Below are 21,625 nucleotides of genomic sequence, written 5' to 3'. Positions count from 1 at the left end.
CAACTAATGGACATGGTCTAAAAGGGGGGTCGACGGGAGGGAGGGAGCCCACCGAGTGGAGGGGAGAAGAGGGAAGGGAAATTGGGACAAATGTAACATTATAATCAATAAAACACATTAAAAAAAAAAAAACGGTTCAATCCATGACAGCCTCTACTGTCCATAATATACTCTTATTAAGATCTTTCAGATATCAACCCATGGCAAGAGACGACCCCCGAGCTGGCAGTCAACCCCCTCCCATCACCCTAACTCAGCAGGAAGTCGTTATAGAAGAGAGATTTGATGACCCCACTCCCAATCGGTCTCTGCCATCCCCAGAAAGCACACCCTACCCCTTGCCTCCTTTTATTAAAACAAAAAGGCTAGAATGACAGTCTCGGTTTCCATGCCCCCTTCAACCCCTCCCAACCCCCCCAACTCCCCCCGCAGCTGCTTGGGAGATAGCGATGTTTTAGGCCCGGAGTTTCCCGAAATAGTAGGGTGTGTCAAACTGAACCGCATTTGGCCTTGCTCAGCCCATCGGACTTGCAGCTGCGAGATAACCAAACTAAATTCAATAGTTCATTTTTTCTTCCCCCTATAAAGTAACTCCCTCCTTCCCTAGGAGTCCAGAGTCAGATCCACCGTCCCAGCTCGCTAATTTCCCCAATAGACTTCTTTTTTCCTGCTTGTTGTGTCTTGAAGGCCTTCTTAGTGACTTCATTCTTACAATTATGATGTTGGCCCTGAGTGAATCCACATTTGTCCCACAGTCTTGGATATTTAAGAGCTACTGGCCATTTTCTGTCTGACACACTCCCTTAAAAATGTTCCTATTGTTAGCTAGCCGGTCTCATTAGCCTCTGCTGTGGAGCTGCAATTTTACATGTGGTGGAATTAAAAAACACTTTTTCACACAATAGCATGAGAAAAGGCATAAAAGTTTGTGAAAACATACCATATTCGGGAAGCTCCAAATCTTTAGATCTGAGTGGAAGTAATATGTGTGGATATATGGGTGTTTTTAGGGTCAGTTTTTGTGTTTGTAATAGATGAAGTTGAAGAGATGGGCAAGGGCTAGATTGCTGAATTGATCAGAGAGATTTTTTTGCTGGACAGAAGATCTCAGGTGGATGGCTAAGTGGTGAGGAGATACAGTATTCCAGTTTTCTTCAAATTCTAAAGCCCTATTAAGTAGAAGACAGATTTCATTTGTCCAAATGGCAGAATCAGAACTAATGAGTAGAATTTAGGCAGGGAATTTTCTGTCACTTTGAAGGTGTTCAAGCAGAAGTCTGGAAAGCTATTCTGGATATTGTAAGGCAGGTTCAGATTTCAGATAACTCCCTATTTTCTATCTCTAGCCTAGTGCTCTCTTCTGAGCTTCACTCCTGTAGCCAGTGGACTTCTCAGATGTCTCAAAGACATCTCAAACTGAAAACCTGGGGTAATAAATGGTACCAAAATCCACCCAGTTTGAAAAGCCAGAATCTGTTAGTCTCTCAGGATCAATAATATGAAGAAATGATACAGAGATTCCAGGTCAATTGGAAAACTCTATTACAGACTCATCATTTGTACCTTTTGTGACCAGTAGAATAAATCCTGGACTATTGATTTTGTTCTCAAATGTAGATTTCCCAGAAAGAAGTAGCCACTGAGGGTAGTGAAGGACTGTATGGAATATGGCACAGGCCTAGATGGGGATTTTCAGTAACAGAATAAGAGTTTTTTTTTTTACTTCTAGTGATGGGAACCATGAGGGTATGGTTATAGCTTTCTGTTTGAACATTTTATAGTGGCAATTTCCTTGATGTTTTTCATATTCTTTATTTATATGCAGGTTCCCCTGGTTAATTTAAGTTCCTTTGAGTAGAAAGACCATTTTTGGGTACTGTATGTACCCTTATCTGCTAACCCAGCATAGCATGTGGCAGACATGGAATAAATCTCACCCAAATTGTAGACAGTATCCAAGATTAAAAAGAGGATTTGGGGGAGGAGGGAGTATTGAAAAAATCATACTGAAAAAGATACAAACTCAAGTGTAAAATAAGTTAGCCATGAGATGTAAAATACAGTATGGTGACTATAGTTAATACTGTATTGTATATTTGAAAGTTGTTAAGAGAGTAGATCTTAAAAGTCCTCATTACAAGAAAAAATTTTTTGTAACTGTGTTAGCTAGAGTTATTGTGGTGATCATTTCACAATACATACAAATATTAAATCATTATGCTGTGACCTGAAGTTAACATATAATTTTTATGTAAATTATACCTCAATAAAATAAAAAAGATCATACTGACATAGTTCCAGCTATAATGCCAAAAAAATAAACATATCAACTAGTTCATAGCTATTTAAAAAATTAAAATTCCTAAGTACCTTGAATTTCTTAGAGGAATTTCTTGCTTAGCAGTAGTTACCCAGTGAATATAAAAGACATACCTAAACCCTTAACCACAAAAAATTATGTTTCTGTATTTTTTATAAGAGCATGTACTATAGGATTTCTTTAAAGAGTAATATACCACTGTGTATTTAAATTTAAATTTATTTTTTAACTTTACAAATTTTAGTACTTTTTTCCCACAAAACAAGGTATACCAATTCTCCACTATTTAGTGTCTCTTTAACAAACAGACCTTTATAAAGTTAGTACAATTAATACACATACATTCTTAAAGCCTGTTTCACTTTAACAATTCTTTCTTTATAATCATATTAACGGTCATAATTACCTCTATAAACATGTATTATACTATGTATTTACTATGATAGAGTCCTAATTGAAATCTACAAGGAAAAGTAATTTAGATACTTCGGTTCCTAAGATAAAAAGTAGAAGGGACAAAGTTTCTATAATGAGAGAAATCTTAAAACACACACACACACAAGCAGAAATGCAAGCCTTTTGAATTATAAAAGGAACTCTTTTAAGAGCTGACATCAATATGCATAACATAAGGTTAAAATCAAGATTAAATTAAAGTCCTGCTCTAGGCATTTCATTTTCTTGAGTTTGTGCAAAATGAACTTGGTGTAGGTCAGAGATGTTACCATTAATTATTTTGCTATTTTACTGAGGGGTACATGCCTATGTAGTTAGATTATAAAACCTGAGGGTCTACTCTCTAATTGTCCTTTAGAAAAATAAACATTCATTTTTGTCTCAAGAAACAATGTTGTAATTATTATAGTCATTTCATTTTGCAGGGTTTCAAAGGTTAACCAAAAAGACCTGCTGAATTTTCAATTGTAATCATTGAGGGGTCATGTTCAAGACTTACATCTATTAACTAATAATCAAATCAGAGTTAAATTTCTACCAGAATTCAGACTTTGAATTAGATTAATTTTTATTTTACTATATGTGCATTGTTACAAAGAATGTGAAAATTACAAATAAAAGGCTTATCTAGTAAAGCAATATTATTTTAGACAAGGTACTTAACCTTTCTAAACCTCATCATCTTCAGTCTTAAGATTGGGATAATAATAGTACTGAAGTCATATGTTTTTGTTAGATTATATGAAACATGCATATAATATACTAAATACTATCCTTAGTAGGAAGTAAATGCTTAGTAAATATGTTATTAATATCTTCCATCTTGAATAGCATTTAGTAATTTGCGAAGCTGATTCACAATTTGTTCTTTCGGTAGTGACTGGGCACCCAGTCTGAGCAGCCACTGCTCTAGGCACTGAGTAAGACAGGGAATAAGGTGGGCATGTTACCTACTTCAAGGGGCCCACATTCTCATGGGGGAGACAGCTATTAAAGCAAGTAATTCATAAATAACAACATGATTATAACTGTGATAAGAGCTATGAAAGAAAAGTTCAAAGGGTTATAAGTGTGTTTAACAGAATATTGTTATCTTGTCTTTGGGGTGAGGGAAATGATATTCAATTTGAGACTTAAAGGATGATGGATATGATGATGTGTGTGTGATCTCTATGCAATTTCCAATCACATTGTGTGATATTATCTCATCTCCTCAGCTGAACAAACTGAGACTCACAAAGTTTATATATCTGTCCACACACAGCAGGCACTCAGAACCCATGTCCCAAGGCCTTCTAATGCCTTCATTTCCGTACACGGGATGCTGCCACTGGCGGCCCAGGAGGGCAACACAGGGGTTTCTTCCAATAGCCACTATTTATTTTCTGGGCAGTTTAGTGAAAAACTTTTATTTTGCTATCTGAAAAGTACTATTAATTATTATATAAATATGAGAACTTCATAAATGTGATAATTAATGTGATAAAGACTAATGGGGCTTATGAAAAATCAAGTATAGAACAAAATATTGTAAGATCTCTTTCATAGAAAAGGAAGTGTGGAGTGGGGCAGAGGGACAAACCAAGTCGTTTCAATGCCAGGTGGGTAACACATATGCAACAAGCAGGCACATGTGGAATGTGGGGTTAACTGTGGCTAATTTGAGAGTGTATGTCCTATGCAAAGTATTTTAATTAAAAAGCTTTTTAAGACCAGTTGGAGGACTGTCATTCTGTAAACCCTGAATGCATGCTAAAAAGAAAAGTGTGTAGGCAAATGACTAATGCAGGAAAGGACTTAGGTGAGTAAAATCATTTTCTAACTTTTGCAAATAATTAAAACCAATACTTAGCCTTATCTCATTAACAAAAAGTTTATGACATTTTGAAAGGCAATAAAATATTAAAAAGTAAAATTAAAATATTTCTTTCTCTTCTGAACTTGAGTAGAACCTTAGACAATGTAAAAACATGATTTGTGTGTTAAGTTCGTACATGCCAATAAGATAAAAAGTATTGGTGATTGCTGGGGTAAGGGGATATAAGGAGTTAAGTGGTAAAAATAGTAATAAAGTATAATATATTACTATTCTTCACAAAGCCTTAACTTATTAAAAAGTTATAATTAGCCTAGATTTTTAATTAATTTTTAATGACTAAAGTAGCATTTTTAGGGACATGATTTTGACATCTCAAGAAAACTTCCCATTCTGAGCAAAGAGTACATCTTATATATAACACAGGCTTTCGTAGATAGCTTGCATCACTTGGACTTGGAAATTGAAGTTTCCTGTAACACAAGAAGGCTGCCCAGAAGATAATCCTGAAAAGTAGTAGTGAGAAATTGCATCAAAATGGGTGGCAGTAGTTAAGGATGCCTCCCTGAAACCAGACTGCCAAGGCATCCAAGCTCTGCTACTCACTGGATTATCTCTGTTAGCCTCAGTTTCCTCATCTACAAAATGGTGATGGTGATGATCACTACACAAAAAGATGTACAAGAGGATTAAATGGGATACACTATGTGAGATGGTTAATTTTACATGTCAAGTTGGCTGGGCCATAGGGTGCCCGATGAAACATTATGAGTGTGACTGTGAGCATTTTTTTTTTGGATGAAATTAACATTTGAATCAGCAGACTGAATAAAGCAGATTGCCCTGTCCAGTGTGGATGGGCAAATCCATCCAGGGCATGGAGAGAACAAACAGGTGGAGTAAAGGAAAATTTCATAAATATATGTGTAATAATGTGTATGTATATACATATATAACCTTAACTATTATACTATGTAAAGAGTTTAGTGCTTGGAGCACAATAAGAACTCAAAAAATGTTAACTATGATGATGAAGACAATGACGACGATGATGATTTGTTGCTTAATATACTTACCTGCTCAAATTATTTGGCTAGCATTTTATTCAGTCGTTCAATCACTTAATCAACAAATACTTACTGAACTCCCAATATATGTAAAGCATTGAGCTAGATGCTACGGATACAACAATAAATAGGACTCTGTTGTTTTTCAGTTCAAATTCCAGAATGGGAGACATCGATAAGCAAACAAACAAGAACACATCAGGTAATGATAGGTACTATGATGAAAAGAAAAATAGGGTGATATTACAGAGAGTCTTGGGAGTTACTGGAGCTCACTGATGATTATAGTCCCATGTTCACTATCAGTGAAAATATATGTCAGCATAATTCATACTGATATAGTACATTTCCTTATTATACCATATACGAGTTTAATATTTAACTATATACTTAAAAGAACTTATTTTGCCAATAATTCTAGGTTTCTTTCCCATGATATATTTTAAATGCAAATAGATAGTAAATAGAGAAATATATTTTAATTTTATAGCAATTATTTGTTTTTCAAAAACAGAAAAGTATACAGAAGAAACTAGAAATGTCTCATAATTGTTGTAACATAATACATCTGTTGACATAATATCATGAATATATTTAAAAAATTAAAATTCTCTAATAAAGATATGATATGAGAAATAAGTTTTATCTTCCTTCCTTGCCTCTACTAGCCTCTGTTCCTAAAGGTAATTTCCTTTAAAAATGTATGCGTATATCAGCAACCCTAAGGAACTATCATTGGGGTCATACAGAAACAGCATTCTCAGGTTCCATTTTTTACTGACTGACATGGCTTAGGACTTTCCAGACCATCACAGGAAGATCAGGTTATCGATATAACTGCATACACAGTATCTTATTGTGTGGATATTTAATCAGTTCCCTATTATGCACAAATAGTTTGTCTCTAGGTTTCTGTTATTATAAGCAATGCTGTAATAGACATCTAAAGGAGAAATATAGAGGTCGGAATGAGTCGATCCTGCAAAATTAGCACAATTATCAAACTGGTTAAATGTGTTTCTCATATTTAATGTTATGTTTTATATAGCAAAGATTGTTTTCAACATTTTGCAGAAATACCACAGAAAACTTAAAGTTCACCGTATAAATGATTTGTGACATCTGTGCTATAACAGATACTGGATCAATATCCATACTAAATTCCTTTCACATTAAAAAATTTTTAAATGAAATGTGATCAATTATGCCTCATTTTTACTAAAGTCAGGGAAAGATATATATCTCAAGTGTAAAAGATGGCTGAGTTTACTCTGAATCATTATCAGCCATTGCAACTAGAAACTGTGGCATCTCTTTAGTTAATAATCCTAAACCGAGGTTTAACAAAGTCTGAGTTTAGAAAAGAAGAAATTAAAAGATTGCCTTGTTTTTCCTGAAGTTAGAATCTTTCTCCTTTTTCTTTTAGGTTCTACTTTACAGCAGATTTTGTTGCTTTACTTGAATTTTGCTTTCACTATGTGGAACCTAAGAAGAAACTTTAATAAGGATCTCACCAGTGCCAACTACAATTAGATGATTATTTCATGGTTTTGCTAGATGCATTAATTTACTCATCTGCAATTCTGCTAGGAGATAGGAATGTCAGTTTCTTCTTATTTAAAAAGGAGTAAAAATACAATGAGACTGCTGCTGTGGAAAGAAGGGTTCTTGAGAGAACTGCCTCCTAATTTTTAAGTAAATTACTGGTTTTGATTTGTGCCTAGTGGACCATTACATCCTGTCATTAGTAGCTGAATGATCAACTTCAATAACCAGACTTGATTCTCTGGTTCAATTAAACTAGGGTCCCATTAATGAAAATAAGATAATTAGATCTCACAGTCATCTGCAGACTAACATTCATTAGCTAATGTACACCAGGAATGGAATTGACCAAGTGAACAGTACAATGTGTGGTAACGCTGGCTTTATGGAAACACAATTACTTTATTAATTTTATTATATCCTCTTGTTCAAGTTCTATGAACTTCTAAAACAGAAGTTTCAATGTTTCCTTTTTAGCTTGGGTAAACATACTAGAAAGCATACACAGGAAATACCTACTTCTTCCTGTAACAGTTTCATTGGATCTCTCAATATGTACATTTATAATGAAATACAATTTACATGAGTACCGTACAGTTAATTACAAAAACACACAGTCTCATGCAATTCAAATCTGACCAAGGGGACTCCATGTTTTTCAGAAAGACACAAAAACACATAATTCAAATTAAGAAATATCTCCTGGCTTTTCCATGATTAAAAAGTCTGTCCTTGGGCACTATTCATTAGCTACACCTTTCAGATAAAATCTGTTACACAGAAAATAATAATTATTATAATATTCACCTATAGTAAATTTCAAAGCCCACACATGTTAAAATTAGCAATTGAAAATTATTTATAGGAAGAGAACCACAAGCTCAACATATGTTCACGTAATCTTAGCTGCCATACATGTGCAATGAGGTTTACTTAAGAGAAACAATCATAAACTCTATGGTTATAAATGAATATAAATATAATTGGGAGTCATGAGGCAGAAGAAATATGCTCTTAGATGATTTTTTTTCTGTATATATGACTCAAGTTAACTATTATGTTTTGAGAGCCCATTTATAAAATTTGCAAAATATAAACTAATATCCTTTTTTACAAGTTGGGATAAAATATGGCCTAAGAAAAAGTTTGTTTAATTATAATACTGGATTAATGATGTAATTAATATTTATTCAAATTCCTCTTTAATTTTAGGCATCATATGTCCTTGAACTTTAAATAAAAAAAAGACACTAAAAATATCTGATTATAGACTTACATTTTCTTTCAAGGACATAATTAATTCTTAGAACGTTGAAATACAGCCCTGGTTGGCGTGGCTCAGTTGTTTGGAGCATCATCTCATAGACCGAAAGGTTGGTGGTTCTATCTCTGGTCAGGGCACATACCTAGATTGCAGGTCCCTGATACGGGTGCTTATGAAGGCAACCAAACAATGTTTCTCTCTCCCCCTCCCTTCCTTTCTCTCTAAGAGCAATGAAAAAATGTCCTCGGGTGAGGATTAAAAAAGAAAAATTAAAACACAGAGAAGACAAATAGCATTTACAATCACAGAGAGTTATCTGATAGGCTTTACGGCTTAAGTATTTCTGTTGCTGAAAACTATCACAGCCTATTAGATACGGATATAGTATTTGGTTATCTAAAACTCTTACTCATTTCATTCTGTGGTGAATCTTCCAGTAAGATCGAAACGTGACCCAATGTGTTTGTAGTGGCTGTCTGGATTGTGGGCTCTTTTTCATCCTTTTATATATTTTCTAAAGGTCCTTTAATAAAAATGGATTGTATATATCTCTCTTTCTCCCAAGCCCCCATCTAAAGGTAGTACATATAATAAACACACAAATTCTGACTACTTAGGCCTTCATTGTTATAAAAAAATCCTGCCCAAAGTTGGTAATTGTGGAAGCAAGTGATGGAGGCATGGGGGTTCATTATATACTTACTCTCTTTACTGTTCTGTAATTTTGGAAATTTCATAATAAAGGGCTTAAAAATATAGTACCTATTTACCTATAGTCCTCTGTCAGGGTTTATACTGAAAGAGTTGTAAAATCAATCCTACTTCTTTAGGAATATATGATTTAGGGCATGTAATGCTGATGAAGATTGATATATATGAAATTCATTGACTAAATGAACATAAGATAAATACAGAGAGTAAAACTGAGTCCACTTTTGCAACTCATTAATTTCCTCATGATTATCTCCTTTTTCCTGCTTCTACTCTGACCTCTCTCAAACTTTGACCACTATCTCTTCCTCTTCTGTTATTTGAGAATCACCAGTTTTTCCCTGCAGTTCCTCACAGGGTCATCATGTTTCACTTTCACAGCCTCTTGTCATTGAATGCCTAGCTTGATGCAAAGACATTTTAGTTGTAATCCGTAATCTCTGGTCTCATTTGATTTACAAATTCATATTGAATCCTGACGTCAACTTCAAATTCCTAAAAAGGAAGTTATCATTCCTCTACCTTAGAAACACGAGGCGTACTCTTCCTGTATTTCCAACAGTCTGCTTACTAAGACCATTCCCCTTAGCAATCCCTCAGTCAACTCTTCTGTGCAGTCTGCTGTCTCTTTATCTTTGCTCAGTCTTCTGTACCATCTTACACATCCATAAATCTTACATTTATTTATTATAAACACACATACAGTAACTTACTGAATACTTTCAAGATCACTTCCTCCATAAGTGCCCTATCATGACCATTTCACCTTCCTATGAATCACTTCAGTGTTTATGAGTGTCACCTAAACCATATAGCTTTTGTGAGGAGAAGTGATCCAGTATTCTCAACCCCGACTGCACATTAGAATTGCTGGGGGAGTTTAAAGAAAAAAAATCCATCCCAGGCCAATTAAATCAGAATCTCTGGGAATAAGGCATAGACCTTAGGGAGAAAATTAAAAAAAAAAAAAAATCAGTTATTTTTAAAATGTCCCAGGCGGTTCTAAAATAGAGGAGGTTGAGAACAACTGATCTAAATAATATTAGGCTTCTTGATTCATAAAGCATTATCCATCCATTTGGTCAATAGCTATGGGTGGCTATTCCAGCAACAGAAAACTGGCATGTTTTATTAGGCTCACAGAGTGTTTAAAAAAAAAAAAAATCAGACTTTAGATAACATATTAAAATTGGGAGATTTATCATAAACATTGGGGTACCTAGTCTTGAATAAAGAAAAAGGAAGATCTGATGAGACAGCCTATGTTTCTGCAAGGCAACACTTGGCTGGAAATGAACTGCAGTTATCCCTTCTGAGAATGAGCTTCTAGTTTGCTGCAGTCTTCACCACTCTCTATATCTCCCTCATGGGGCCAAGTGTTAATCACCCTCTGCTGTATCATTTGCATAGTAGTTAATGTTACTGTTTTAATAATAGAGAACGATGTCTCTGATGCGTTATCTCAATCTTCTTCCCTAATGCCCCCTCCGCTCCTGATAAGGCTCAGCTTTGAAGTAGAAAATGTTTCTCTGTGTCAAATATCCAGGCATCCAGGCTACTTTATTTGTTTATGTTATCAGACTGTCATCTGTAGTAATTTAGTCTGCAGTCCCTGGTCCAATATATAGCAAGCACTGTACTAGACGCTTGGAAGTAGAAGAATGAGGAAGTCACGCTTTATTGGGGAATGCAGACATAGTAAAAAGTATAGCAAAAAAAAAAAAAAAAAAAAAAGAAAAAAAAAGGGTAGGAGGAAAGTCATGGAAAGAGGAGGACAATGTCTGTTAGAATTAGGCAAAGCTGCATAGAAGAGGTGGTATTTGAGTTGGGTCTAGAAAGATAAATGGGAGTTTTTCCAAGCAGAAAGGCAAAGAAGCCATTTTAAGCCAATGAAACAGCGATCCCAAAATATGAACATGTGAAAGCCCACAGAATGATCAGAAAATGACTCATGGTGAATGAGAGAAAGGTGTTGGAGACACAACTGTGGAGTAGGTTTGGGATAGGTGAAGTTGGCTTTGCGTGTGTTCGCAAAGGTTTTTTCATGTTGTCTTCTAAGATAGTGGGAAAGGCATTAGAAGTCTTTAATTAAAGAGCAACATGAGCACATTTCTATGTCTATTATCAGAAAGATAATTCTGATAGCAATGTGCAGATTAACTGGGAGGCTAAGGTGACAGACAGTGGGGACCAGAACAACAGACGTAGCAATAAGATAGAGGAGACAGATTTGAGAGCTGTTTAAGAGGTATAAATGGCAGGGCTTGAAAGCATATAGGAAAAGCAGAGGAATAATTAAGGATGTTTTGATTAATCATGTAAATAAATCCAGAAAATATTTTAGTTGCTAAAGAGAAACTAAAAATAATGATTTATCACTGACATGAGTCAATGTTAAAGTGTCATAATATTTAACTTCAAGCTATAAAGATTAATTGCATGCTGTTTGTCCTCCTTTATTTTGTTCTTACAAATAAACATTTATAATTTAGGTGTCTAAGTGCATACCTGATTCGGCTGAACTTAGAGGATGACCTTCAAATTTTATTACAGTTTGGCGGACTTTGGTCATGTTTAGCAGCTGTGTGACTTGTGGAACATCTGTTGTTAGTTGGCAGCTTCGTGGAATAATGTCTGTAGGTTCATCTGTTGGAAAGGGAACACCATATCCAGCTGGAAATAAAGACATTCAGTCCTAAAATGTAAGCCATTTCTGCCAAATGAACATATCTTATAAATGATACCAATTAAAGTAAATCATTTTGGAATATGACTTTGGATGAGCTACTCAGCCTTACACTCTTGGTTTTCTCATCTGTAAAATGAGCCTGAAAATTTTACTGCTTATTTTCTAGGACTGTAGAAAAAACTGAATGAGATAGAGTATATAACATACAGAGTAGGTTCAGAAACTTGTGCAGTAAGAACATTCACTGGTAATATTTTATATTTGTTTTTCAATACTAGAGTGTACCTTGAGAGAAGAGCTAGTTAGGTATGCTCTAACAAAGATTTCTGACAGTTTATTGGCTCATTTATACAAGATTAATAAGTATAATGATATTATTAAATAAGTACTACAGCCATTTTATGAGTATATTAAAGTTTTCACTTTTTATTTTGAAATAATTTTAGATCTATAGAAAAGTTATAAAAATAGTACAGATGCCCTTTACCCAGCTTCTCCTGATGTCAACATATTATCTTTGAATACTTTCGAAGAAAAAAGAGTTATAATTAAAATAGTACTTTTATTATTCTAATTTGTATTTCTAAAGAGACTTGATATCATTCATATATATTTATATGGATATTTAAATTTAGTTTTAGTAAATTTTAGGCTCATATTCTTAATTTATTTTACTATTAGAACATTTTTTCTCATTTATTTGTACAACCTCTTTTTTAAAATATGCTTTATTGATTATGCTGTCACAGTTGTCCCAATTTCTTTTCCCTTTGTTCCCCTCCACCCAGTGACCCCTCTCCCTCCAGTTGTCCCCTCGCTTAGTCCATGCCCATTGGTTGTGCATATAGCTCTTCTCAACATCTCTCTATCTATTCCACTCCTTCCTACTATGCTTCTTAATTCCTGTACCATCTTCCTCCCTTTCCCTTCATCCCCCTCCCCGCTGCCCTCCCCCCAAAATGTTCCCCATACCTATAATTCTTTTCCCACTGTCGTTGCCTACTTAGTTTGCCTTTGTTTCAATTCCCTAGCTTCTGTTGTTGGTTGTTGTGATACAGTTTTCATTTTAATGTTCATAGTTTTGATCCTCTTTCTCCTAAACAAGTCCCTTTAACATTTCATATAACAGTAGTTTGGAACTGATGAACTCCTTCAGTTTTATTTTGTCCTGGAAGCACTTTCTCTGCCCTTCTATTCTGAATGACAGCTTCGCTGGATAGAGTGATCATGGTTGTAGGTTTTTGCTTTTCATTACTTTGAATATTTCTTGCCAGTCCCTTCTTGCCTGCAGAGTTTCTTTGAAGAAATTAGCTGACAGTATTATTGGCACCCCTTCGTACATAATTTTCTTCTTCTCTTTTGCTGCTTTTAAGATTCTCTCTTTATCCTTAATTTTTGACACTATGATTATAATGTGTCTTGGTGTGGTTCTCCTTGGGTCCAGCTTTTTTGGAACTCTCTGTGCTTCCTGGATCTGTAAGTCTATTTCCTTCCCCAAGTTCAGGAAGTTACACTTCATTATTTTTCCACACTTCATTATTTTTCCACATAATTTTTCAATTTCTAGTTCTTCTGCTTCACCTTCTGGCAACCCTATGATTCAGATGTTGGCCCGCTTATATCTGTCCCATAGGTTTCTGAGCCTCTCCTCATTTTCCTCACTTTTTGTTTCCTCTTTCTGCACTGGTTGACTGTTTGTTCCTTCCTTATGCTCCAGTTTGTTGATTTGATCCCGGTTTTCTTTCCCTCACCACTAGTTTCATATGTGTTTTCATTCATTTCAGCAGGACTAGCCTTCATTCCTTCCCCGTCTTGTTTAAGATCTGCTGTTAGGTCTGTGAGCATTTGTATAACCAAAGCTGTGAACTGTTCCTCAGAAAGATTTCCTATCTGCTGAGCCGTTAGATTTGATATTTGCTGTCTGGTCAGCTGCATTACTGGGATCTCTATCATGGTCTGTGCCACCCTGACAGTTTTGGGTTTACCTTTGCTTCTTGGGCAGTGCTGTCACACCTCCTACGCTATAGGGGGCGGAGCCCCGTGCACTCATCACTACTGGGCGACCCTTCTCACCACATTGTGGCATTTTCTGTGAGGACAGGGGTCCAAGATGGATTGCTGCCATTCACTCTCTGCTGAGAAACCGGGAACCTCCTTCTCCATCCCCCCATACCCTCCAGCCCTCACATTCTGAGGCAATGGGGGCTTGCCTTCCCTGGTGTTGGAATCGCGAGCTGACGGGCTTGGTCTGGAGCTATGGGTGCTCTCCGGGCGCTTCTCACCTCCCCTTAAATATGGGTGTCTGTCCTTACTACCATCCCGCCGCCATCGCTGCAGGTTCTGCCGCCAGCATAGCTTGACCTCTCTGCCCTGGCTTTGCCCCTCCTACCGGTCCAAACAAGCACCACTTCTTTATAACTTCATATGTTGGACTTCCATATAGCTTTATTTTCTGGAACTTCTGGCTACTTCTAGTTTTGCGGTAGTTGTATTCCTTCTTAGTTGTGGAAGGAGATGGCGCATGTCAGTCTAGGCCTCCATCTTGGCCGGAAGTCTGTAGGACCTCTTTTATGGAGATGATATTAAGCCTTGTCATATGTAGCAAGTAGGAATTAAATTGGTATTAGCATTCCAAAAAGCAATTTTACTACATGTACCAAAAGCCTTAAAAATGTACATGCCATTTTACTCAGTAATTTCACTTTATGAATCTATCCTAAAGTAAAAATAAATAAAAACTCAAAGGTCTATGCAAATAGGTGTTTATAATTTCTGAAAAGTAAACAACTTGAATTTCCAGTAATTAGTCACAAGAAATTATATTTAGGAAAATGGCTTAATGATATGGCAAAGACTCAAGATAAAAAGTTAAATAAAAATGAATATATAAAACTATTATCTCAGTTGTAGAAAATCAATAAGTAAAGTGTATGAATGATAAAAAGATAAGAAAACATACCAAAATGCAAAATAACTTTTGACGGTTAGCTTAAACATAGGTTTTATTTTCTTCTTTATAAAAATTTTAGAATGTAGTGGGAAATTTGTTTGTGTAAATGTGAATGTGAGTTGTAAGAAAAATTCAACCAATCATGCCTCAAAAAAAATCCTATGTAAGTATAAACTCTAACCAGGTTTATACAGGCAGTCTTACAGGAATGTGACTGACATGCAAATCAGATTTTAAATTAAAAAGCTCAAATTCTCTCTGTGCCACCTTCTCTTTCTATATATCTACTTTCTCTTTGTACCCAGAAATATTTCAGTACTTATTAAATTATTATTTGAGGGAAACTCTGGGAAGTATAAAGCTTTCAATAAAAGAGATTTTAAAAAAACTAGTGGTTTACTATTTTAAAATAAAGACTAATTATTGACCATTTAATTTAGCAACTACTGAGTCTCAAACTTTCTCTAAGACCCTGTGAAAGAATACATGGAAAATAAGTCTGATTTTTGTGAAACAAAGCTATGAGGGAGTTTTATGATCTGGTAGTTGGATGCTCTGATAAACCTAAATGGAAGTTAACTTATCTCCCCACAACCCACCTCACCACTAACGAACCCCACCATGTCCAATTAGTAAGTCATTTTATTTTACTTTATTATTTTTAGCATTTACCATTTAATTAAAAAATAAGAATTATGAAAACAGTATAGATCCTACAATAAAAGGTAAACAGTGCTATATTGTGAATAAATGGAGAGCCTGGTCTGTCTTTATTCATTCATTTGCTCATTTTTATCATTCAGTAAATACTCATGGAGCCTCTATTATATGTTCAGCACTTATCTAGTTGCTGGGAATCTAGTGGTGACTCAGAGTGACCCTGTCCTGGCCTTCATGAAGTTTACACCTAGTGGAGAATATGAAACATTATACATAAATAACTATTTAATTTTAATTCTGTTAAGCACCCTGAAGGAAAAGTTCAAGGTGTTGGGAAGTCTACCAGCATAGGGTGTCACTGAAAGTCTCTTATAAAGACACATTTAACTGGAGTCGTAGAGGATGAGTAGAGTGGCTTGGTGAAATGGGGAAGGAGCGATTGTTCAGATGAAGGGATCAGAGCAACTGAAGACTCTGAAGGCAAAAGGACTGTGGAGCTGAAAAGAAAGTCTATTCTGCCACAGCATTGTTAGCATGGAAGAGAATGGAGTGATAATCCCAATGATATATTTAGTATTGCATCTGGTTCAAAGGGGATGTGCAATAAATGGTCATGGACAAAAGCCCCTTAATGCTAGCTGACCTAGATTAAACATAGCTGCCAAGTCTTCCACTTTTCTTTGGTTGTTCTTTGTTCAGCTACATCCTGAAAAGTAGTACTTCATATACATTTTATGTTGATGTCACATCTTTCTCCCCAGATGGCAAATAACAAATCAAGCTGGCAATCAGATACTAAGGGACCAGGGCCTGTCTGCATTGTTCTTTCATACAAATTCTTCTGGAATAGATTGCATATGGAAACATGCAGACTGTTTGATTAACATCTGAAAAATGACATAGTTGAATTTACACTGCCTTTGTTAACAAATCTGAAAGAACATAATGTTTGTTGGAATGGTCAGCTCAGAATGGCAAAATGGTACATGAAGGAAGAAGCTGACAGATTTGCTCATGTAGTATCCAAACACAACAAGATGTTTTTTTTGTTTCTTTTTATGTCTTTGCTCCCAGTATGAGTTAGTGTATTAGAATGTTTGAGTTACATTGTAACTCTTCGCCATCAAGTCACCATAAAATGAATCGCTCTATAGTTGTTTAATAACTTTGATTAGGATCTTAACTAGCTTTAAAATGTAAGGTATGAATTTTAACATATATAAAGCACTTTATGCATTAAAAGTCATCACTTCCATTTTTTTTTGGAAGGATAGATGCCTTGTAAAATAGGGATATTTATAAATCTGTTTTGTTCATGGCTTCTCCTAGTTCATCTAGTTTAATTAAGTACTTATTTTATAATAGTTCACTGGTCCCAGGTTCAATTATAGTCCTCTTATCTATATGGGAATAGCCTGCAGTGCCTAGCACAGTGCTTTATTTATATAAAATCTCACATCTCTAAAACATCAGTGAGAGAATAGCAGAAAGCACAAAAGTTTCTAACTACCAAAACATTTTTCTTAGTTTTTTGGCCTGCTATAAAACAATATTTTAGACTGAGTGGCTTATAAACAAACAGAAATTTATTTCTCATAGTCTGGAGGCTGAGAAGTCCAAGATTAAGGCACCAGCAGATTGGTGTCTGGTGAGGGCCCTATTCCAGGTTCAGAGATGGGATCTTCTTGCTATACCCTCACATGGCAGAAGGGGTGAGGGAGATCTCTGGGGCCTCTATTTTTTATTTCATTTTAAAAATCCTCACCCAAGGGTATGTTTAATGCTTTGAGAGAGAGAGGTGGCAGGGGTGGGGGAGAGAGAGAAACATTGATGTGAGAGAGTAACATGGATTGGTTGCCTCCTGTATATGTCCCGACCAGGGAGCAAACCCTCAACATTGGTATGTGCCCTGAGTGGGAATTGATCCAGCAGCCCTTTGGTGCACAGGATGATGCTCCAACTAAGCCACCCAGCCAGGGCATCTGGGATCTCTTTTATAAAGGCACTAATCTTATTCATGAGGGCTCCACCCTCCTGCCCTACCTCCAAATACTATCACTTTGGGGATTAGGTGTCAACATATGAATTTTAGGGGAATACAAACATTTAGTCTATTAACAATACTGATACAAAGTCTTTGTTTTTTGTTTGTTCATTCATTCATTTGTCCTATACACAACTATCAGATTTTCTCTAGGCCTGACATGGATTTAAATCCCGAACTTTATGAAGTTTACCATATAACGAAAAAGATATTATTATGTAGTACACTATAGCGGTTAAAGGTACAGGCTCTAGAGCAAGGTGTTCTGGGTTTACATTCTGGCTCAACCACGTATTAGTTGTCTGACTAGGCCATAGTAGTTTACCTTGTTGTGTCCTACTCTCATCTGTAAAACACCGATATAAAAATATTTACCATATATTGGTATTGTGATGATTAAATGAGTTAATGCATATAAGGGGCTAAGAATAGTGCCTGGTACATAGCAAGTACTACATGAGTGTTTATTATTAATAAAAGATAAATACTTATGTAAAATATTTCATTATAATGTCAACAAAACCACCATATCTTAGTATGTACTTTCTATAATAAAAGGTTTTGATGTTTAAAGGGGTAAATAATCCTAGATTACACCCCAAATTTAGCTGTCCTGAATGTATGATACCCTTAGAGTTTTTTTAAAAACTAATTTATTGAAGATAAATTCACATTAACATAAAATTAAGCATTTTAAAGGAAATGAATCAGTGGCATTTAGCAAACTCATAATGCTGTATATAGCACCACCTCTATATAGCTCCAAAACATTTCCATCACTTCAAAGTAAAATCCCATATTCCTTACTCAGTTTCTTCCATTCCTTCCAGCCACACAGTCCCTGACAATCTCAAATCTGCATTCTACCTCTATGGATTTACCTATTCTGGATATTTCATATAAATGGAATCATACAATATGTGACCTTTGGTGTCTGTGTGTATAGTATTGTACATACCACATTTTGCTTATCCAATCATCTCTTGATGAACATTTGGCCTGTTTCCACATTTTGGCTATTATAAATAATGTTGCTATGAACACACATGTACATGTATCTGTTTTTCATTCTTTTTTTTTTTTTTTTTTTGGTCAGTGTCTTCTTTTATTTATTTTTAAGTATATTTTATTATGTTGTTACAGTAGTCCCAATTTTTTCCCCCTTTGCTCCCCTCTGCTCAGTAACCTCTTTTCCTCCAGCAATTCCACCCCCCTTAGTTCATGTCCATGGGTCGTGCATATAAGTTTTTTGGCTTCACCCTTTCCTATACTATTCTTAACATCCAACCGATTATACTTTTTAGTCCCTGCACCATTTCTCCATTTCTCCCCCTCTTCCCTCCCTGCTGATAACCCTGCAAATGATCCCCGTACCTATGATTCTGTTCCTATTCTGGTTTGCTTAGTTGGATTTTGTTTTTATTTTTTAGATTCAGTTGTTGATAGTTGTGAGTTTGTTGTCATTTTAGTGTTCATAGTTTTGATCTTTTTTTTCTTAAGTAAGTCCCTTTGACATTTCATATAATAATGGCTTGGTGATGATGAGCTCCTTTAGCTTCACCTTGTCTGGAAAACACTTCATCTGCCGTTCCATTTCAAATGATAGCTTTACTGGATAGAGTAATCCTGGTTGCAGGTTGCCTTTCATCACATTGGATACTGCTTGCCAGTCCCTTCCTACCTGCCAAGTGTCCTCTGAGAAATCAGCTGATACTCCTATAGGCAGCTCCCTGTAGGCAACTCTCTGCCTCTCTCTTGCTGCCCCCAGGACTCTCTCTTTATCTTTCACCTTTGGCATCTCAGTCATGATACGTCCTGGTGTGGTCCTCTCTGGGTTAGGCTCGCCTGGGACACTCTGTGCTTCCTAGACCTGTATGTCCATCTCCTTTGCAAAATTTGGGAAGTTTTCCTCATTTTTTTCAATTCTTGCTTCCTCATTCTGCACTGGCTGACTGTTTATTTCTTCCTTATGTTCCAAATTATTGATTTGAACCCTGGTTTCCTTCCCTTCACCATTGGTTTTGTGTGGATTTTCCTTCATTTCACTTAGCATAGCCTTCACTTCTTCCCTTATATGTCTGCCATACTCAAGCATATCTGTCAAGCCTATGAGCATCTTTATCACCAGTGTTTTGAATTCTGCATCTGTTAGGTTGGCTATCTCCTCGTCACTTAGTTCTCCCACTGGAACCTTGATCCGTTTCCCCTTTTGGGCCATACTTCTCTGTCTCCTCATTCTGACAGGCTCCTGTGTTTGTTTGCCTCTGCATCCCAGGTAGACCTGCCGCTCCTGTTACATTTTAAGGGGCGGAGCCTTAGGGATTCGTCAGTACAAGGCCATCTGTTTCACCACGTTGTGGCGCTGTATGTGGGGGAGGGGTCCAAAAGGGAACAATTCCACCAGCCCAGCACTCACCCCTTTTCCAGGTACCTCTCCCACTTCCACACCCGACTGGCGCCCCTCTAGCTGCTGCCCTGGCTATCTTTCCCAGAGTGGGTGGGTCTGCGGATGTTCTAGGACTCTGGGGGCCCTTTAAACAAGCAGACTCTAGTGAGAGACTGGCAGTTTCTACCTCCACCCCAACCTCCACTTGTCTGCACAGTCAGAAGCAATGAGGCTTGATTTTCCCCAGAGCTGTGAGGTCTGGTGAGGAGCTAGGAACGCTCCCCAGTTGTCCCTCCTGACTTTTTAAAACATGTGACTATACTTTCTGCCAGCCCACCTCTGCTGCTGCCGCTGCCGCCACCACACCGCATCCTTTCCGCCCTGGCTCTGCACCTCCTACCTGTCTGGATGAGTATTTCTTCTTTATATCTTTGTTTGCTGGACTTCCATTTAGTTTGATTTTTTTGAATTTCTGGTTGTTTCTAGTTTTGAGGTAGTTGTATTCCTTCTTAGTTGTGGAGGGAGGCACAGCATGTCTGTCTATGCCTCCATCTTGGCAGGAAGTCCTCTGTCTGTTTTCCATTCTTTTGGTTACATACCCAGGAGTGAAATTGCAGAATCATATAGTAACTCTATGTTTATGTTTTTAGGAACCACTAAACTGTTTTCCACTGCAGGTGACCATTTTGTGTTCCCATTTGTAACGTGTGAGGGTTCCAGCTTCTCCACACCCTTGCCATACTTAGTTTCCATTAAAAATCATTACAGTCATCCTAGTGAGTATGAAGTGGTATCTCACTGTGGTTTTAATTTGCATATGACTAATGATGTTAAGCATCTTTTCCTGAGTTTGTCAGCCATTTGTACACCTTCTTTGGAGAAATGTTTATTCAAGTCCTTTGACAATTTTTAATTGGGTCGTGTGTCTTCTTTGTTAAGTTGTAAGAATTCTTCACATATTCTAGGTACTAGATTCTATCAGAATATACATTCCCTATAAGTAGAACTAGAATATATATCCTATCTTGCAAATATTTTCTCATTTTGTAGGTTTTTCAATTTGAGAGCCTCCTTTGATGCACAAAAGTTTTAAGTTTTGATGTCCAATTTATCTATTTAAAAGCTTTTGGTTGCTGTGTTTTTGGTGCCATACTTAGGAATCCTTGGCCAAATTGAAGGTCATGAAGATTTAGCTCTATTTTTTCCTATTACTTCTTATACAGAGGTGGGCAAAAGTAGTGTACGTATGTGAGTACATGAAACACAGAGTTTATTCTTATATTATTATTGATTAATTACTGTATTATTTGTATTACAACTGTCAGTGTAGTTTTGCCCATCCCCGTATTTAGGTCACTGATCCATTTTGAGTTAATTTTTATATATAGTGTGAGGTAGGGTTCCAACCTCATTCTTTTGCATGTGGATATCCAACTGTCCCAGATCATTGTTGAAGAGACTGTTCTTTCCCCATTGGATATTCTTGGCATCCCTGTCAAAATCAGATGTATGGGTTCATTTCTGGACTCAATTCTACTCCATCGGTCTATACGGCCAGCCCAAGAGTACCAAACTGTTTTGATTACTGTAACTCTGAGGCAAGTTTTGAAATTTGAAAGTGTCAATGTTCCAATTTTGTTATTCTTTTACAAGATTATTTTTGTCTATTTGAATCCTTTTGAATTTCCATATAAATTTGAGGATTTGCTTTTCCATT

General features: G+C 36.3%; 1 protein-coding gene across 1 annotated transcript in view; it reads right to left on the bottom strand.

The window, feature by feature from the left end:
• Nucleotides 1-21,625, bottom strand: part of CFAP20DC (CFAP20 domain containing) — a 254,456-nt gene that overhangs the window by 106,435 nt on the left and 126,396 nt on the right. The window contains exon 7 of the mRNA XM_090282941.1: nt 11,688-11,852. Coding sequence (XP_090139067.1) covers nt 11,688-11,852 — 165 coding nt within the window. The remainder of the gene's footprint in view (nt 1-11,687; nt 11,853-21,625) is intronic.

The sequence above is a fragment of the Furipterus horrens genome, unplaced genomic scaffold (assembly GCF_987537825.1).
Source record: "Furipterus horrens unplaced genomic scaffold, mFurHor1.1.pri manual_scaffold_7, whole genome shotgun sequence".
NCBI classification, from domain to species: Eukaryota; Metazoa; Chordata; class Mammalia; order Chiroptera; family Furipteridae; genus Furipterus; species Furipterus horrens.
This window is presented reverse-complemented; position numbering and strand designations above follow the sequence as displayed.